This window comes from Ceratina calcarata, unplaced genomic scaffold (genome assembly GCF_001652005.2).
Source record: "Ceratina calcarata isolate Rehan_Ccalc_2016 unplaced genomic scaffold, ASM165200v1 scaffold579.2, whole genome shotgun sequence".
Classification (NCBI taxonomy): Eukaryota; Metazoa; Arthropoda; class Insecta; order Hymenoptera; family Apidae; genus Ceratina; species Ceratina calcarata.
In genome coordinates, this window is record NW_017177008.1 from 998,710 (window position 1) to 1,017,530 (window position 18,821).

The 18,821-nt window shown below is 45.5% G+C and overlaps 3 protein-coding genes across 12 annotated transcripts in view; 1 reads left to right on the forward strand and 2 right to left on the reverse strand.

Moving 5' to 3' along the window:
• Positions 1 to 7,375, forward strand: part of Pdk1 (Phosphoinositide-dependent kinase 1) — a 330,571-nt gene extending 323,196 nt beyond the window's left edge. For all 5 annotated transcript variants that reach the window (XM_026817462.1, XM_018032420.2, XM_026817463.1 and 2 more), the window contains 3 exons: positions 1,261 to 1,506; positions 1,794 to 3,191; positions 3,280 to 7,375. In XM_026817462.1, coding sequence (XP_026673263.1) covers positions 1,261 to 1,506; positions 1,794 to 3,191; positions 3,280 to 3,390 — 1,755 coding nt within the window. In that variant the 3' untranslated portion in view covers positions 3,391 to 7,375. The remainder of the gene's footprint in view (positions 1 to 1,260; positions 1,507 to 1,793; positions 3,192 to 3,279) is intronic.
• Positions 7,376 to 7,480: 105 nt separating this feature from the next.
• On the reverse strand, positions 7,481 to 8,931 carry Aptx (aprataxin). Of its 2 annotated transcripts, none has more exons than XM_018032421.2 (4): positions 8,653 to 8,931; positions 8,165 to 8,519; positions 7,962 to 8,095; positions 7,481 to 7,905 (listed from the first exon to the last, which is right to left on the reverse strand). In XM_018032421.2, exons 2-4 carry the CDS (start codon positions 8,515 to 8,517, stop codon positions 7,727 to 7,729), a joined length of 666 nt encoding a protein of 221 aa, XP_017887910.1. In that variant the 5' UTR covers positions 8,518 to 8,519; positions 8,653 to 8,931; the 3' UTR covers positions 7,481 to 7,726. The 2 variants fall into 2 exon arrangements, with proteins under 2 accessions (XP_017887910.1, XP_017887912.1); XM_018032423.2 differs by having other exon boundaries at positions 8,165 to 8,473; positions 8,653 to 8,929.
• A 227-nt stretch (positions 8,932 to 9,158) lies between these two features.
• LOC108629639 (MKL/myocardin-like protein 2) overlaps positions 9,159 to 18,821 on the reverse strand; it is a 181,085-nt gene continuing 171,422 nt past the window's right edge. For 3 of the 5 annotated variants that reach the window (XM_018032416.2, XM_026817457.1, XM_026817458.1), the window contains 9 exons: positions 18,341 to 18,637; positions 17,743 to 18,104; positions 17,052 to 17,348; positions 15,280 to 15,420; positions 14,752 to 14,932; positions 14,383 to 14,682; positions 13,640 to 14,268; positions 13,008 to 13,523; positions 9,159 to 12,924 (listed from right to left, as the gene is read on the reverse strand). In XM_018032416.2, the coding sequence (XP_017887905.1) occupies positions 12,565 to 12,924; positions 13,008 to 13,523; positions 13,640 to 14,268; positions 14,383 to 14,682; positions 14,752 to 14,932; positions 15,280 to 15,420; positions 17,052 to 17,348; positions 17,743 to 18,104; positions 18,341 to 18,637 (3,083 nt within the window). In that variant the 3' untranslated portion in view covers positions 9,159 to 12,564. The remainder of the gene's footprint in view (positions 12,925 to 13,007; positions 13,524 to 13,639; positions 14,269 to 14,382; positions 14,683 to 14,751; positions 14,933 to 15,279; positions 15,421 to 17,051; positions 17,349 to 17,742; positions 18,105 to 18,340; positions 18,638 to 18,821) is intronic. The other 2 variants (XM_018032418.2, XM_018032417.2) reach the window with 2 other exon arrangements.

Here is an 18,821-nt window from a genome sequence, read left to right on the forward strand (position 1 = left end):
TCCGAAGCAAGGACCGAAGGGAAGTAGGTAGAGGGTTAGGTCAGAGAAGAAAGGGGAGCATTTCGACGGAAGATCATCCGGATTCCCTTGTTCGAGGACGAGAACTTGTTCCTTTCTTTTGTGACTGAGCTCACGGTATAACGCGAGATTCGTCTTTGGGCGGAAGTACACAATGGCGAATGGGAGGAAGGAAGCGGCAGGCGAAAGGGGCGCGATCGTCTTTCGGACCGGAAATGAAGCGATCACCGTTTAAAAATCACGCCCGTCTGCGTGTGTTCACCATCGTACCATCTTTTTTTCTCGCTTATCCTATCAGTCGTCTCGCCCATTTTCGAGTCTCATTGCATTTTCATGCCCGTGGAAAGTGTTTTAAATCGCGTCTGATGATCGTCGATGGGTCGTTATGCTCTCGCAGGCAAAGGAGAAACATCTGTCTTATGTTTGCGTCGCAGCAGAGTCTCTTCCACCGGAAAGCCCTCGCGGTATAAATATGTAAGGCGATTCCAGCGTCGCGAAAGGAAATAATTTCCAATTGTAAGCCGACCCTCGGCCAGAGGTCGGATTCACCGTTCCCGAGGGTATCGTTCCCAACGCCTCTATGCTCGAAGGTCAGCATTAGCGAGAGCAGTCTCGACAAATATTTGTCGAAGCTCCGGATTCGTTTCTTTTCCGAACCAAGAGACAATCTGCTGTCCCCCTTTGTCAAGAGAACAGCGAAACGTTAGCAGAAACTATATTGCGCTTCCACGAAAACGTGATCTTATTTTACTACGTCGTCTTCCATTTGATCTTCTTGTTTCATTTCGTTACTCTTCGAAATTGAATGAGACCATTTGTTCGCAATTTTAATTATTCCCGGCGCTTAGGAAAAGAAATGTAAAATTTTAAACGGGGAATGAAAGAGAACGAGTTCGTTCTATCGTCTTGACCTACACGATATGGCCACGTGCCGGCGGGACGTCACTTCCGGCGCCTGATTTTCCGGCACCGGACGATCGTTGGCGGATCGGAGGAGTTAAGTGCCCGGACACGAGTTCACGTCTGCACGTGCTCCCACGACTCGTTTCAACCTTTCGTTACCGTTACGTACGTTTCATTCATTACCAGTATACGAAGTTACAGTTGAATCAGATCGCCGTTCACGATTAATCCTAGAGCTTACATAAATAATTGATGGCTACTTTACTAGCAGTTGACGGCCATTTAAAACGGTCGATTCGTCGAACGCAAGTAATTAACTGGCGGCCGTTTTTGTTACAGCGTGTGGCGAACCAGGCGCTTACCGTTTCGCCACAGCCGGCAGTAACGGTGGAGGGGCCGGTGTCCAAAATGTCTCCACCAACGAACGACGTGACCAACGGTGTGGTTGCGCCGCCTAACACCCTGGCGCCCCGGGTTTCGCCGACCGCGAACCCGGCACTTACCACCAACAACCCACCGACGCATAAACGTACTCCCAACGACTTCATTTTTGGAAAGGTGATCGGCGAGGGAAGCTTCTCCACCGTAAGTGTATTATCCCATTAATTCGATTAAATTAAGAGATTACATCGGGAGGAAGAGCGGGATGAGCAGAACGTATTCCCTTTTGATGCTGTAGATGTGATTCGACGTGAAACTTTCCCCCTCGTTTCACGGAAGAAAGTTTCTCTTACGATAGCGACAGTCGTCGTCCCTGAAACTTTTAGCGTTCTTGCACAACCCTCGCCGTTGTTTGTCGCACGCGTCGACGACTCCCGGCAGCGTAGAGAAAGTATCGATTTTTAACGAACGCGTTTGTTTTGATCCGGCAGGTTTACCTTGCCAAGGATATCCATACCGGGAAGGAGTACGCGATCAAGGTGTGCGACAAACGTCACATCATCAAGGAGAAGAAGACCGAGTACGTGAAACGAGAGAAGGAGGTATTGAATATGCTGGCGGACGCGAAACACTCGTTTGTGCGTCTGTTCTGCACCTTCCAAGACGTAGAGAGATTGTACTTCGTCCTGTCGTACGCGAAGAACGGTGAGCTCCAGCCTTATATAAAGAAGGTTGGCTCGTTTGACATCGAGTGCACCAGGTTCTACTCGGCGGAGATCCTCCGCGCCCTCGAGTACCTGCACGGGCTCGGCATCATCCATCGGGATCTCAAGCCGGAGAACATACTACTGGACGAGAAGATGCACGTGCTCATCACCGACTTCGGCAGCGCGAAGATCCTTAAAGACCCGGAAACGACGGTGACGCACGGCACCAACGTGACGGACGACTCGCAACAACAACAGAATCCGCAGCAAACATACCGAAGGGAGCGCAGGGGTTCGTTCGTGGGTACCGCCCAATACGTATCGCCGGAGCTCCTTACCGACAAAACCAGCAGAGCGTCCGATCTCTGGGCCCTTGGTTGCATAATCTATGAGATGGTCGCCGGTCTGCCACCGTTCCGTTCCAGGAGCGAGTACATGATATTCCAAAAAATCCTGAAGCTCGAATACGAGATTCCGGACGGGTTTTGCGAGCTGGCGAGGTCCCTCGTCAGCCAGCTGTTGGTACTCGACCCATCGCAGCGATTAGGCGCGCAGGACGAACACGGCGCCGGTTACCCGAGCATCAGGGCGCACCCGTTCTTCGCGGGCGTCGACTTCGAGACCCTTCACGAACAGACGCCACCACCGATTTATCCCTACCTGCCCGGTACATCGGAGAACGAGGAGCTCAGGTCGCAGTACAGGATTCCCGATCATCTGGAGCCTGGTCTCGACGACAAGCAGCTCACGAGGCTACTTGGCCTGGGCATCGGAGAGGATGACGACGACGACGACGACGACGAGGTGAACACCACCCCCGAAGACCAGAAGAAACCCGCGCAGACCAGTGCTGTCGTCGAGAAGCCCAGGAGAACGAGAACAAACACCGCACCCGACGTCAAGAATATCGCCGATTTGATGCCGGAGGAGATCAAGACTCGACTTGAGAAGCAACACGCCTCGAATCAGTGGGATGTCTTCGTCGAAGGCAACCTGATACTGAAGCAGGGGTTCATCAACAAGAGGAAGGGTCTCTTCGCGAGGCGAAGGATGCTACTACTCACCACCGGACCACACCTGTATTACGTCGATCCTGTGAACATGGTGCTCAAGGGCGAGATACCCTGGGGCCCGGAACTTAGGGTCGAACCGAAGAGTTTCAAGATCTTCTTCATTCACACGGTACGTTTCTTCCCCGGCGTCTTCGTAACGCGTTCTCGCAATATTCTCATGGCATCGTTCTTATAATCTGTTTTCTGTATCGTTACAGCCAAACAGAACATACTATCTCGAAGACCCCGAGGGTTTCGCGTTGGAGTGGTGTAGAGCGATCGAGGACGTGCGAGTCGTCTATTACAACTTGCAAGAGTCCGCCGCTTAAAACAGAAGACTGATGAACACGGAGACTGTTTTCGCATGGGACAGAGCAGAGAGAGGTGTGTTTCATCGATGACGGTAAACAAATGTCCGCGAGGTGCGATCACACCGATGTATTATTATAATCATGTTCGTGGCCAGATGAGGCGATTATATCGTAAATCGTTTGTTAGCGTGTAACTCATTAGGATAGATTAGCGTTCTTCTAGTGTACGCCTACGGAGCGTTATTTGTACAGTTTTAGGACAAATTTTCTAGGTAAAAATTTAAAGTGTTTATACATATATATATAACTCTCTTGACGAAAGGGAGACGAGGACAAGAAAAACGAACGTGTCGAGAATCGTGCAGTCACCGTTTTTCACCGATTACGTTTTTTTTTTGCTATTTATTGTGTCGAAACCATGGATTTACCTTGGAGTGGCTGCACGACTCATTTTCGAGAACAAACAAAGGGAATAGCGAAATTTTTAGCCAAGGCTTTGAGCTGTGCGGTATTCACAGCGTCACGCGCCGCCCGTGACGTAACGCGCCCGTGAACGAGGTCGCCTGTCGATTCCGCTGCTTTCGACATGGAGAAAGGGGGATAACTTGTTCCTCCGGGCGAATTTCGTTGTTCGCAATTCGTGACACGTAATCGGGACATCGTGATCCAAAATTTCGACGGATTAAGTCGACGCTTCGTTGCTCTTCGGGGGTGAGGGTGGGGAGAAAAAAATAGTACCTGTTTGACGATGAAGGGAGGGTGGGAAGCGTCGATTTAAAGCGCGGGTCGAAGTCGCGATCGACGAACATTGGCGGTGCTTAGTAATTTTCTTTCGTTCGTAGTAAAGATTCGTGAAAACTGTGAATAAATTTTGTTAGGAGCGGCGATCGATCGCGCTGACGGCCTCGCTTCGTCGATTCTAGGGCGTCAATTTAACATATAGTCGAAGTTAACCAAAAAGAAAATTAATAAAAATGCGGTGGGGGACAACATTACGCGGCTTCGCAGCTTTAATGAACTGTTTACGTTACCTGAAAGGGGTGCACGAAATTTTGCGCGTTGTTTCGTCGTACCCCTTATTCTCTTCATATTACAGTATTCTTCTCGTTGTTCGTTACCCCTTTCCCTTCTTGGTACGTTGTAAATATTAGCACGATTTCACGGAGTTCGGGCTTCGTAAAGCATTACACCGTTGTATAAATTGTTCTATATATGTGCATGCATATATATATATACATATATATATATATTTGTAAGTACAAAATCGTTGTCCGACCACGGCGTTTTTCCTGTTCGCCTTTTAAACCCGATTCTCTTTATCGTCGATCTGGACCTCGCGGACATCGATCTAGCAATGTATAGCCGGAAACTGAAGAGACGGAACTGTTCAGAACTTAATCGAAGGAAACTAATGTTTAGTGATCGTTAAGAGAGAGAAGAATTAGCATTCGTTTGTACAAAAGAGAGATAGCGATGGGTATATCGGAAGAATATATTACTTCTTCCAGCGCAAGATTTGACTGAGTGTGACCCTATGATTTAAATAGGTAATTAGTAGAATTGTTTAAAGAAAATGATAGGTTTAAGATGGAAGTAGTGAACCGTTTAGACTTGCGAGAATCATACACAACAGAAAACAGATACACCTTCACCACCACACTTGTTGCGTTCGTAGTTATTGTTTATCGTTCTTCGCTATTTACTCAAACTTTCTAGAGTTTAGTAACGCTGCTACACGATTACCGTTTTAACCGTTTCACGTAAAAGTATTTTTCCCCCTCTCGTAACTTCGTCGACGTTATTTAAGCAACGATATTTTTGTTTTCTCTGTTTTCTTTTTTCGAGCGTCGATGCTCTCCTAATTTATTATTACGTATCGTACGTTTGTCTCGTCGTTTATTTATTTATTTTTTATTTGCTTTTTTTGCGTATTCGCGCGTTTAGTATCAATCACACGCCTCGATTTTGCGTAAACGTTCACAACACAGACTTTAGTACTCTGCTATATGCTACCACCACTGCGATTATTATTATTATTAGTACTACTACTATTACTATTGCTATATCTATTAATATTTACTATTCTAGCGTCGTTAATTGCGTGCGTAGGTATCACGCGTACACGTGCGTACGCGCTTGTTTATAATGCGTTCAAATAACTTATATTATTTCTATCGTCTTTAGGCATTAACATTTAGGTAAAAGTCTGTAAATACTGCCGCGTTTATCGAGAACCCACCGAAACGCTATTTATTCAGCGGCGATCGGATCGCGGCCTGAACTTGTACGATAGACCACCTGTATATTACCTATACATAAATATTCTATATATACATATAAATATTATATATATAAAAGGGTATATATATACACACGGAAATAGACGAGTACGGTTATATAAGATATTTATGAATTTGTGAATAGTAGTTAGCAGAAATCTCGTGTATAAACATTCGTTCGTAGGTTTTAGGATGAACCAAGCGCGCTTAGGTTTAATAAGTATTTTTGTTGAAACGTTACCTCCGCCGCGATCCGATCGCCCGCAGAAGAGTTGTTCGTTCGCGCGTCATTGTATTATAAATTCGCAGACTCCATGGCCCCTCGCGTACCTTCTCGCGATGAACTTAGGCGACTTAAACAGGGTATTCGACGGAAGATGCCGGCGACCGGGGGTGGTTTTGATCGCGGTGCCTACGAATGCCGCACGAGTATGCTCGAAATAATGGTGGTCCGTTTACGGGCCGGCATTGTCCTTGCGCCCAGCGGTATTCCAAAATGACCGCTTTTGTGTGCCGCGTACGGTGCTTGCGGGCGAAAATGGGGCGCTCAGGCACCGCGAGCTCAATCACTCCTGTTCCCGGTTTTCTCCTCTTCAAACTAGTGAGAAATCGATCGCGAGAAGGTATATTCGAATAGTTGTTGATCCTCTATCTCCCCGGTATCAAGCCTCCCACTTCACGGGAAATAGCGTCTCGGTGGCGTTAGATAAATTGAAGCGTGAACACAGCCTTTCTGCGAAAAGGAAGCACGTATCCAAGAGCGTACCCAAAAATTTCAGAGGCGGCTAAACACGTTTATCGCTTAACCGCAGAAATAAAGCCGCCTCGATCGTTCACGGTTAAGTCCGATATCAAAGTTCCTCGCTGCTCCGACGATCTTGCTTCCCTTTTAACGAGGAAAGAGTGTGTTTAAAATAAAGAACCGACCGTTTCACCGACCGAGGGAAAACCGTTTTTAATCGCCTGGTCGGTGACACGGTGCGCGCGGAGCACCGTCGTTTCCACAGTCGTAAACTTTGCACGCTCTACGTTTTATGCAGACGTTGCAAACTTTCAGGTGGAAACGCACGTGCCTCTTTTCCTGAGCGGTCGACGGCACCCGTCGACGAGGAAAGATGGTCGATGTTATCAAAAATATAGTTTTCCGTCGTTTTTTGGAGACTGGTCTTGAGATTCCTAATTCCCTGAGGGGTAACGTCTTACCTCGTTTTGTATTATAGTTCACTTAAAATTCTAGCCGAACTTAAAGAAAAATCTCTAGCGTACTTTGTTGAATGCGCGTCCGACGCGAAAGATTATATATGTAGCTAATTTAATTTATACGCTCGCGCGAGGGAAGAATACTTAAATGAAGAATATGAGACAAGCGAAGATGCATATAAAAAAGAAATATAGAAAATTATAGAAACCACGCAAGCAATAACAGTAAGGCCTTGCGATTAAACAAATGCCTACCGTTTCGGCGTAACAAGGGCGGTTCAACTATTAATTGCAGTATTACTAAATGTATACAGGACTAAAAACTACACACTTATCTACACAAGCCAACATCTACACACGAAAAACGATTTACTTATACACACCGGATACTTCACATCGGATAAGACTTTGTAAATAGTTAGCACGTAATTGATATTACATAGGCGACAAGACCTATTAATATTAACATCAAATTTATTTATAGTAAATTTTCCGAAATATACCGTATATCTTTGTGTTATCAATCACCACCTCCTTTCTTTCTCCGTTATTGTCGTCCCGAGTTCGGCAAAGCGCAATGCTCTATTTCTGTTCATTATTTAATGACAAGTTTATTAATAAACCATTGGTAAGTATGTATAAAATGATTTATTTATTTACATTACAATCATTGTATACTGCACGATAATTACAATATTTCAAGCTATTCGAGGAGCTACGATTAAGTACTAGACCATCAGTTTTAATTCGTATACGACACGAAGACAAGTGCATCAATCGATTTATCTTTAACTTAAGGACCCATAAAACTGGGAAACAGTTAAATTACTATTGTTAATTTGATTTAAATTGCGTCAAGAGTGATAGGTAATTTCTTAGTTGAAGAGACTCTTCTTTCCCGGCAAATGTACCATCAAATGCCTCTTTAATTCCGGCATATTTTTCGGTGTCGCCGAACATTTATGACACTTCAACGGTACATTTAAATACGCGGTGCTGTCCTCAAATTTCTGCTCTTTTAATTCCCCTGTCTCTCGTAACTCTTTGCAAATATCTACAATTCATAAGAGACCAAGTCTATTCTTCTTATTAGAATAATTCTCAACTCACCTGTCGAGTGTAAAAAGAAAGGAGTTGTAAATGAGTTCCAATGGTATTTGGTTTTTAAACAGGGGCTGTTAAAATCTGTACTTATCACATGTAAGTGTAATCTATACATGCTTGGCACAGCATGATATCCAATGCTGTATAATATACAATACTTCAGTTAATATTGTAACGTTGTAAGCAACAAAATCAAGATTTGTACATACAGGAATTCATAATCTTCATGTTCTCTCGTCAACTTTTCTGCGACATTGTGCATGTGGATCAATAAATCTTCATTCTCCTTTTTTACGTGCCACAGTGATGGAATGTCAGCCTTTGGTAAGATAAGGTAATGGAACTGGGCTTTTGGATACTTGTCTTTAATAACGACTATTCTGTCATCCTCTTTCACTTTGAGTTCGGGATCTTTCATGGAGGCAACCAATCCTGTTGCCGAATGAAATGTCTTTGACTTTGACTTTGATTTATTGTCCATTATTGCTTGATTGTTACCTTTCCACAGATGGTAATTTCTACTCGAACAAACATATAGAAATTTAAAGCGAAGTTTCCACATTCCTATTACAAATAATATGAGTACACTATAAGTATATACTATGAGCGATAGAATTCTAAAGCTACAGATTTTTTTATGAAAACTAATGTTTGTCAAGTGACTAACAAGGCAATTGCAAATATCGAAAGTACTTACATGAATTTATGCTATAACCATAACTGATCTCCGTGTAAACGTGTTTGAGGTTATGTGTACTGTGGCACTCAACTGTATCACCGAGGAGGGATTATCAGAGTGACAGCGTTATGAAATTTTGTATCACGCACGAAAGCCGGCAATTTTTTACGCCCTTTAGAATATATTGCCACCGAAATAAAAAATAGAAAGTGAAACACTCGTAAATGCTGAACAGTTGCCAAATATAAAAAGGGTCCTATATATATGCAATTTGTTGATGAATGAAATAATTAATCGATTACTCCTGAAGTATTCGAAATAGAAGAAAATTACATACGACTTTTGTTGCAAGTAATAGTAGTAGTTACAAGTTTTATTTGAAGCATTTTTCGAAGTTTCGAGAAAAAGAAATTTTTATTTTTTCGTGATTTTATCACCTCTTCAGATTTGGCGAAATTTTCGTCTATTTCAAATAACTGCTTGCCCGAAAGGAAAGAGAACGAGGTAAGGAATAAACAGCTTAGTAAATAACTTTAGATTTATTTATTTACTCAAATGGAAGGCAATCGATAAATTTGCAACAAATAAAAATAAATAACACTCTCTCTAGCAATAATTACGTGACCATTACTTAAACGTACGTCATTACAATAAATTCATAGATACTTAACAAAAGTTATACCTTCTTCTTTTTCGCATGCTCATACAAAATATGTTGTGATTGTATCATATGTGTGTATGTACTTAGTCCATGCATTCGCGTGTGCTCGTAGTACATTCTCTCTTTCGATTTAACGTTACTTCCGACGCGACCGATGTCATCGCAAGTAGTTATTGCAAAAAGACCTTTACGAACGGACGCGTGTGATCGCCCGCTTATTCCGTTCTCGTTTTTATCATTATTCACTTATACTCATCGACACTTTCACACGCTGGATTATACAAACATAACACTCGCACGCGCCTCACAACAGACTACCAGATTCGCACAGCCTGACAAATCAATCAATCATCGATAGATCTCATGATTCATGATTCGAAGAAAGTGAAATAATTACACGATTGCAATGCTAAGCAACGATACTTGCTGCGATACGTTTAAACAAAGAGCGAAACGAAAAATATGAGGGATCGTATGCCGCAGGCCGATGGATAGCGTGATACGATTTCATCGTCCGCTCGATTGAAGACTCAGCTTTCGCTCTTCCATCATGGCGAAAGCTCACCTTTCGGAAACGCATCGGCAGCACGCTGATTCAGGTATGATACAGTATTTTACAAACTCTTTATTGTCATGGCAACGGGTGATATGATTTCTAAATACGAAGCGATACGCAGCGACAAGGGAAGATTTTTGGCACGACTTCTCTTATCCCGAATCTGCGCACCATGTTCTCTCTCTCTCTCTCTCTCTCTTCCTTACTCTCTTTCTCTCTCCTGAATTCTCTCGCGTTATCTATTCCCGCGATTAGAACTTAAATGCAGAGTTAGTAGCACGATTACGAAGCGATTTCTAATGTTCAAACAAACGAACAAAGTAAAGGGGAATCGGTTTCGATACTTAAATGCACGGATTTTGAATATAAATCGACCCTCGAGTTTACTTAAATGATAACCGATTAGCGGCTACAGTTTCTATTCGCCTGGAGTCACTGTCACACTGATTCAGAAATTTCGTTCAACGTTTCGACTGCGCTCACGGTCCCGGGATCGTTCGCAGCGGACAATAAACGCGATTGGTACGTGGCATAAGGGACAATCGCGGATTAAGAGGGTGACTCTGGCTTCTTCGCTGTTTCTACGAGAACATGGTGTCCCGAGGCCAACAGGTGGTGGTTTCTCTATTGTTTGTGAACGTTTGGAATGTTGCATACTTTTGCTGCTTCATTGTGCGATGTGGGATGAACGAGGATGATGCATGAGCGAAGTGCCATTATCGATCGTGAAAATAAAGGGTAACACGCTTACGTTAATCCGACGGAATCGCCGAAGCATGATCTTCACCGCGAATTTTCAACTAACTGAAATTGATTCGGAAGTTTAAAAAAAATTCATTCCGAAGGCGAAGGGTGCTTCGCGATTCGATCGCGACGTCTCGGGGACTGATATTTCTAACTGGGGTTTCGATTAGCACCATCGCTGATCACGTACGCTGACACCGTTTCGATGCACTCACATACATTTCGACGCTTATTAATAACATCCGTTAACACTGTCCACTGGCATTCGTCACTTTTGCTCTTTATTATCGATTTAGGCAGTGCGATCCTTTATCGTTAACATCGGCGTACGAAGCCGCTTGGTTCTGCGAGGAATGTCTCAGAAAAATGCGAGGCACAGCACTCTTCTTCTTTCCCGTGTACGTTCGACAAAACGTAGTCGTGAAGTTGTCTATAGTTAAATTTATATACATAGAAACACGTGCAATCTTCTTTGCATGATATAAGAGAGAATATAAAATTCCATATGACTTCGATCGGCCTGTCAAGATTCTGAGACGAATCCCTTTTTCACTTTTGTATTAAAATCATACAAAAGCGCGGCTCGCGTTACGCGTAGCTTCGATCTCATACTTGTTTGCGAGTTGCGGAATCATGGAATGTCACAAAAACAACAAAAAAGTTTCGTAGAGGGGAACGAATGAACAGGAGAACCGCACGATACCCAGACATCGATATACACCTTTTTGTCCGCACCCATTCCGCGAATGAATTCCTAATGCGATTATTGATTAAAATATGTATGTGTAACGTCTAACATCACATGCTCTGCCTTAGAAAAATTACACGTATAATAACTGTGCGGGAAAGCCGTCGAAATTGATTCTGTGTGTTCGTGGATATACGCGTATGTATAAGTTATATTACGATAAATAATTATCCCGATTACATTCGTTGTGATTGAGTAAGATTCCGTAAAGTCTTGGATGGGGCGGATGTCAAGGGAGGAAGAGTAATATTGGGAAGTGGAGGCACACGAGAAAAACGCGTTGCGCAACTTTCCCATTTTTTTTTCCTGTTTAACACACACGCTATTCGCAAATTATTAAAACTCAAGCAACACACGATTGGATAGTAAAAACTAGCTAAAAGCGCTCGTAAAGAGATTCTTTGGAGAATTTTGAAGACATCTTCTTGTTTTGCCGGTCAACGGGACTCGTCCGTCGTTACTTTTGTTTATCGTTCCAGCGAATTTCTTCTCGCTGTTACGTTCATTTTTCGCTTTTGTCCGTTCATTACGTTCTCGAACGATCGATCGAGCTACGTGATACTGTTTTCGTTCGATCGAGATTCCGAAGATCGGAACAAACGATACTCCCAACGAACGCTCGATCGAATGTCGCGAAATGAAAGAACGAGGGTTCCGTGCATTGGTTCTCATACTGACCAAGGAAGACAGAAGTATAATACGCGACACTGATAACTATGTTATTCTCTATTATACAAAATCTTTTGAAAGATTGCTTCGTGGTCTCGTTATGTTCTCGCCCTCGCGTCTTTTCACGATCTTCTAACGATATTGTGCACCATATCATTATTCACACATTTTTTTTCATTTTCTCTTGTTTCATTAAATTACTCACCTAAAAAGTTCTCAATTTCCATGAAAATTGTACAGCTATTTACTCGTAGTGTTTTCCCGTACGAAACGTAAGTACCACGCGTAAGTACGATTCGATCCGTCCATTAGCGTTGGAGTTTAGGTAACAGTGTCAGGGGCAAGTATCTGCTAAACGGATCGTTGAACATGCACTAGAAAAAAATTAGGGAGAAAGAAAGATAGACACAGACGTAGTCACAACACTTGTGTAGCACTTGTTACGTCTTCGGGTCCGCAGCACGTTTCTGTGTCTCGCATCATCTTTTTCTCCTCTCAGCATTCTCTCGCTGATTAAGTACACAGTGCCGAGCCCCGAGGTAGAACCTCGGGCTAGGCCATGAAGTCGACCTTATCCCAAGTCATAGATAAATCAGAGGACATCTTGAAATCCGAATCCTCCATATTGAACAAATCGAACGGATCCTGACTGCTAGTCAACAGTGGATCGTAAATGTCTGCCCCGCTTGATAAACTCGTCGGTGGTGCCGAGTGATGATTCGACACCGTGGTCGTGGAGGATGTCGGAGGAGACTGCCGCATCAGAGAATCGAGCCAGTCAGAATCCTCAACGTCCATCGGTATGTCACCGATATCCATTAGTTCTTGTGGTGTTTCCATTTTCACTCCGAGATCGCAGTCCAGTTGGCTGAAGTCCATTGTGTCGAGGGTTTCGAGGTCTATCCCAAGTCCCTGAAACGAGAGACAGTGAATTTAAAAATGCGACAAGCGAGACCGATTTACTGAAACAAAATAAAATCATGTCTGGAGCTTACCTTTAAATCTAAGTTCGCGTTGTCCGACGATGTGACTTCTTGCGGGGGTTGAGGATCGGGCGACGCTTGCTGGGCCTCCTGTGGGCTGAGAAGCATCGCAGTGTCCAAGTCGCCCTCGGAGGCGAGCAGGTCCGTACTGAACGATGAGATCTCTTCCTGTTGCTGCAACTGTTGCAACGCGGTCGGCAGTTGTATAGAGAACGTTGCCAAAGGCAATGGTGGCGGGGGCGGTGGCGCCGGTGCAGGTGAACTCACGCAATCGCTCTGGGTGACCTCCATCGCGATGGGACTGATCGGACTGATCGGACTAGCCGCAGTGAACACCAACGAGTGGCTTCGGCTATCCGCTGGTGCCGTGAACACTAAGTTCTGTTGAAGCTGCCTGTTCGGAGTAGACAAGGTCGTTGGATCCTGTGCCGCGCTTGCCGGTAATTCGCCGTTCTTTATTAGAATCTCGAGCACGTCGTCTACGTCCTGACTTTTGATATGACTCTTCTGGACTGGCTCAATTTTCACCTGAATAACATACGTCATATTAAATTCGGGTTCGAATGCCGATGTTGAATTCAGATCTCGTTCACAGTGATCGTAATTATGATACTCTGAAAAGTTATTTTCACAATCATTCTCACCTTTAACAATTTCGCGGCTTCATCGTACTGAGGTGGCGGTGGTTTTCCATCCTCAGTCGTAGTAGCTTGCTGTTGCTGCTGCTGTTGCTGCTGATGTTGTTGCTGTTGCGCCTGTGCCTGCGCTACCAATGCACTCAACAGAGTGCTATTCATCTTGGTAGGTTTAGGTAGATTGAAAACTATCGCAGCGGGGATTTGCACAGTCGCGTTGTTCTTCGTTTGGTTCTTCTTGTTATTAATCGCCGTTAAATTAGAAGGGTCTAGAATGGTAGCAGTATTGTTCGGCTGTGCTTGCAAGAACGCAGCCAAACTGGCTTTCGCGTTCAGTTGCTGGAACGTTGCATGTTGTTGTTGAGTCTGCTGTTGCGACTGTTGGTGATTCTGCTGCTGCTGCTGCTGTTGCTGTTGTTGTTGTTGCTGTAGATTCTGTAACTGCTGCAGGTGTAGCGCCAGCTGCTGTTGCTGCATTTTGTTCTGGATGCGTTGCTGCAACACTAGCTTGTCGGCGTGAACCGATGGTTGCGTCTGTCGGATCTGTTGAAGCTGTTGTTGCGACTTGAACAGTTCGCGTTGCAATTCCTCTATCCGCTTCCGCTGTTCTTTGATTATATCGTCCCCTGAAACACGGGCTATGATCGTGAAAAACACCGACGCGTGTTGTACTCCGAAAGTTTTACCTCTCGAACATTTCGTATCACGATGTATCGTTAATAGTAGGACAAAATTTATTGAATGGTAATTACCTGGAGGGCTCGATGGGTCATCGTGTTCGCTGCCGTGGGGCGAGTCCGTCCGAGGACTGTTCGGTTCATCTTTGATCATGGATCCGGGACTCTTCGCGTGGGAGCTAGAGTCATCGGACGTGACCGGCCCCGGGGTGTCCATCAATATGTGACCCATATGCGTCACGTGCGGCCCGTTCGAACTAGACGTCGAATTACCGCTGGACGATTCCGTGAACGGCTTTAACCGCTCGATCAGCTGCGGCTTCGAGCCGGACACCGGCAAGTTCCGACGTTTCAGTTCCACTTTGAGATCACTTACTGAAAGACAGACGATCGTTACATTCAATTTTCGATCAACAGTAATTTATTCTAAGAGTAAGTCCTTACCTTTCATATCCTCTAATTTGCCAAGTGGCCTTAACGGAGGTTGCTCCGAGGGGTTGTTAGAGGAATTCGAGGGCGCGGGGCTTGGCACGTTCAAACTGTTGCTATTGCTTCCAGCATCGCTAGCGTTGCTGCTGTTAAGGGACAACGGCTTTTGCGCCGCTGGTAGAATGATCTGAGGATACTGGATAACAGAACGGAGTCGCGTTACGCAAGTTACTTACAAGCTCTCCAGCGTTCGTTCAGTCTACCCGCACGTTAATTACATAAAACAGTCGCACGAATTGAGTAACAGCCGCGCGTGGTCTCATAACTCGGACCCGATCCGCGATTATAAATTTAGACAGTAATAACGTAATTGCTATGCAAATTGCCGGGGAGAAAGTATGTGCGCTGTTAACGAGATACATCCGGCCGCCGGGTTTTGTCGATCCGTTCGAGTGTTACTAACGAGCGAGCGAGGAAAATGAGCGCCTTTTAAACGACAACGTTTCTATTCGACTTTCGAGAGTAGAAGGTGCTGTAGCGTACCTTGTGCTGCCATTCGAGCTGCCACTGGAGGAATAGCTGTTGTTGTTGGAGGAGAAGCTCGTAGCTGGTCTCGCCGGGCGGAGCCGAACCGAGGCCGGAAGTCGTCGACGACACCGAGGTCTTCTGTGCATTTGGAGGGCCCTGGCAACAACGGTCATCGGTCAACGTCAGTCGATATCAATCGCGACCAACGAATTAAAAGGGGCTTGGTACTCTTCTCAGGCCGCGTCACTCTGATTGCTCGGCAAACGCAAAACTATGCGTTCCTTTCGTATGCTCGCGGAGAGATTACAAGTAAAAATTGTTTTTCGCGAACGTTCGACTCGTTCGCCGGTGAACACAAGGGTGCAAAAACTGACGCAAAAATCGAGTTAACGCGGTGCCGGTCGAGATGGAATGCCAACGCAGAAGAAGAAGAAGAGGCGAAGGGGCATGTGATAAATGATACATCAAGATGTTTTCTGCGCCCCTCATTTGCACGCCCATTCCCGGTTCGCTTTCACGCCGTCCATGCCATATCCCGAATGTTTCGGGAACGTGGCTTGGGCCCTTGGCACCTACGATATCTCCGGGTCCCTAAAACCCCGTCCCAGAGCTTCCCACTCCTGAGTCCCGAACTGCTTGTGCGGAGACCCCCTTGGAACCGCTCCTTCGCCACTCCCTGGCTTCCTCGCTCTTAGGTGCAATTAGCGCTCGAATTACTCAGAGCTAACGAGGTGGGCCCGGGGGCCCGGACTCCTCGAGAGATCGCGGGAGTTAATCACCCGATACGATCTCCTTGTGCTCGCCTTCTCCCCTTTTCCCTTTTGCCTGGGACGGAAAGAGAAGGAAAGATCCGCTTCCTCGCGAGCTACGGGAGCCGAGATTTACCGTCTGCGAGACTTTTTCTTATTTTTTTTTTTACTCTCTCTGTACGCCTTCCACCTTCCCTCCGTCGTCGTCGCGCCGCCCGCTCCGATTCCCTCTACTTTTTTTACCCCCTCCTCGCCCCGTTCGCGTTCTCCGCTTTCTTATCTTCACTCTGTTGTTTTTTACCTCGCGAAAGCTTTTTTGCTCCCCTTTTTACCTTCTTTTTTTGCTTCTCTTTTTGCTCTTTCTTTTGCTCCCGTTTTTGCCTTTTCTTTGCCTTCGCTTTTTCTCGCTCTATCTCCGTTTCGATCTCGAACTCTTTTAATTTCTGATATTTTTATCTTCCTCATTTATTTCGCGTCTCTTAATATCATCGGTACCAACGATTAAAATGACCGTTTTCACCCGCGCATGAGGCGTGTCGTAAAACGTTACGCGCCAGCGTTTTTTACTTTCCCGCCAGCCGGGTTTTAACGTTTAAGTAATATATTTGCACCTTGCGGACATAAAAGCCGGCAGTGTTCACGCCCACTGTGCAGATATATAAACAAGAATCGAGAGTGAAAGCGGTGAACGTGGCGAGTCTTGTCGCTCCGCGTATCCTGTAGTCGCGCACGATGTAACGATACACGTAATAGCAATTACCAAAGACTGCCCTAATTATAATGGAGCCTCGACTAAGGATCAGATCATGCGTAATACTCTCGCCTCAATTTTAACGTCAGACCTTCTCAAGCGAGTAATACGTGTTTGCAAGGCAAACAAGCGTTCTTTAATTTCGGAAATATACTTAGGAATTGGTGGGACTCGGAGTCTGATTTCTTAGAGAACTCGTTTGTTCAGTTATTGGAATTTCGAACCAGTGTTCGACTTTAGTAAAAAATATCCGAAATGTGAAGAAGAGAATTGTTATCGGTACTCACTTTGTACTCGTGAAATTTGATGGTGCGAGTCTTCGGTTGGCTCTTAGTCTTCGACTTCTTCCTGTTCTTATCCTTGCCGGGCGCGTCGCTCCTTTGACACGTGGAGGCGGCTGCGGCGGCTATAGGGCTCGGTTGGGGCCTGGGGGTGATGGCGGCCGGCGGTGGTGCCGGCGGCGACGCTATCGATATATTGGAAAGGGGACTCAGGCTGGACGTGGTCGAACCCAAGGACATCGGACTCGGCGCCGGCGCCAGTGGAAGGAGGGTCGTCGTCGATGGACCGTTCGTCTGACTCGCCTGTTAACAGAGACGGTTGCGTTTTTTTCACCGCTCGTGGAATCCCTCCGCGGATTAATCAGCCTGCATCGTCGCCAATTTATGAGCAGCGGTTAACGTTCGACGTAAATCTGCTTTTTCATCAACGACATCGACATTCCCCGTTTATCGTATTCCAACGTCTCTCCTTTTTCCTCCGGGGGGTAACTACTATCGTTTATTATCTACCGCTTATAAATCGGCGAACACCCAATAAATCACCCATCCGAGAATCGCATGGATCATCAAATAAAATGACTAATTATTTACATCGAAGAGAATGTATGAAAGTCTCTGCTTAATAGGAAATATCCGGTAACTTCTAAAGGGGGGTAACGGCATCGAGGTAAATCAATCTTTCGGACAGTCTGTTCACCTGCGTGGAAGCATGTTGCTGATTGTGCTGCGGCTGCTGCTGAGATTGTTGCTGTTGCGAACCGACTACAGTGTTGCAAAGCTCCGCGAACGTTTGTATCGTCGACTCGTTCGACGCTTGCTGGAAGACTGGTGACGTGGAAGACACGACCACGGCACCGCCGGTTGTCGGGATACTAAGGGAGACGGTCACTATACCCGCCGAGGCCGCCGCTGTCTCGAGAACGTCCGATCGCGACTCCAGCTGCGGCGAGGGTGCACCTTCTGAGCTCTGGGAGTCATCCTCAAAGGTGATGTAGTGGTCCGGGTGTTGGGGCTTCGTTACCTGGCCCTCGCAGGTGGCTTTGAAGGGAATGTGCCCCTCTGAAACCAAATTTCAATCCTTTATGCTATATACTAATGCATTTATGCAGGTCGATTAACAGTAAACGAGCATGATCGTTTTTAAAATCACAAAAAAAATAACTGATCGTATGAAATCAAGTGAAATAAGAAAATGTGAACCATTTGTATCCCGACACTTTTTTCTACGCTTTGACTTCTCTTTTTTACTTGGAAAGGGATATCAATCATGAGATCGCTGGAGTCGCACAACTCACCTTTGACCGCCCTTTCAATGGGCTCCTCCGTGTGGAGAATATTCTTTTGAATGAGCTCGAGCGGTCCAGGTCGATGACTTAGCTGGTCGTTCAGCTGGTCGGCCAGCCTGGCCTTCTTCAGCATCCGTTGCCTCTCGGCCAGGCTCGGGTCCACGTGACCCACATCCTCAAGGATGTGCTGCCTGACCAGCTCCTCCCGGCCCGGTCTCTGCTGGATCTTCGCCTTCAGCAAGTCACCGGTTTTCGCCCGCTCCAGTTGCTTGCGTTGCTCGTGAAACGCCGGTGGCGTCTTCAAAGCTGCAACAAAAAGGCGGAGCAATGCACGACATGCCTAATATATTTAACATTCATTGCAGAGTCTTAAGGATGTATAGGCTATATACTTAAACAATGCTAACATGTTGAATTTGTTATTATAGATTCCTATTACTATTAAAAAGCTACCTGCAAAATTTTAAATCAATTCATGGGTTTTTTGAAA

What these genes read in the sequence shown, in the direction of transcription:
- Aptx (XM_018032421.2), bottom strand. Translation starts at nt 8,517, where the DNA reads ATGTGGAAACTTCGCTTTAAATTTCTATATGTTTGTTCGAGTAGAAAT. An exon ending in CATGAAGATTATGAATTCCT is followed by an intron (nt 8,096 to 8,164) that starts GTATGTACAAAT and finishes TATATTATACAG; the next exon opens with CATTGGATATCATGCTGTGC. An exon ending in TTTCTTTTTACACTCGACAG is followed by an intron (nt 7,906 to 7,961) that starts GTGAGTTGAGAA and finishes TATGAATTGTAG; the next exon opens with ATATTTGCAAAGAGTTACGA.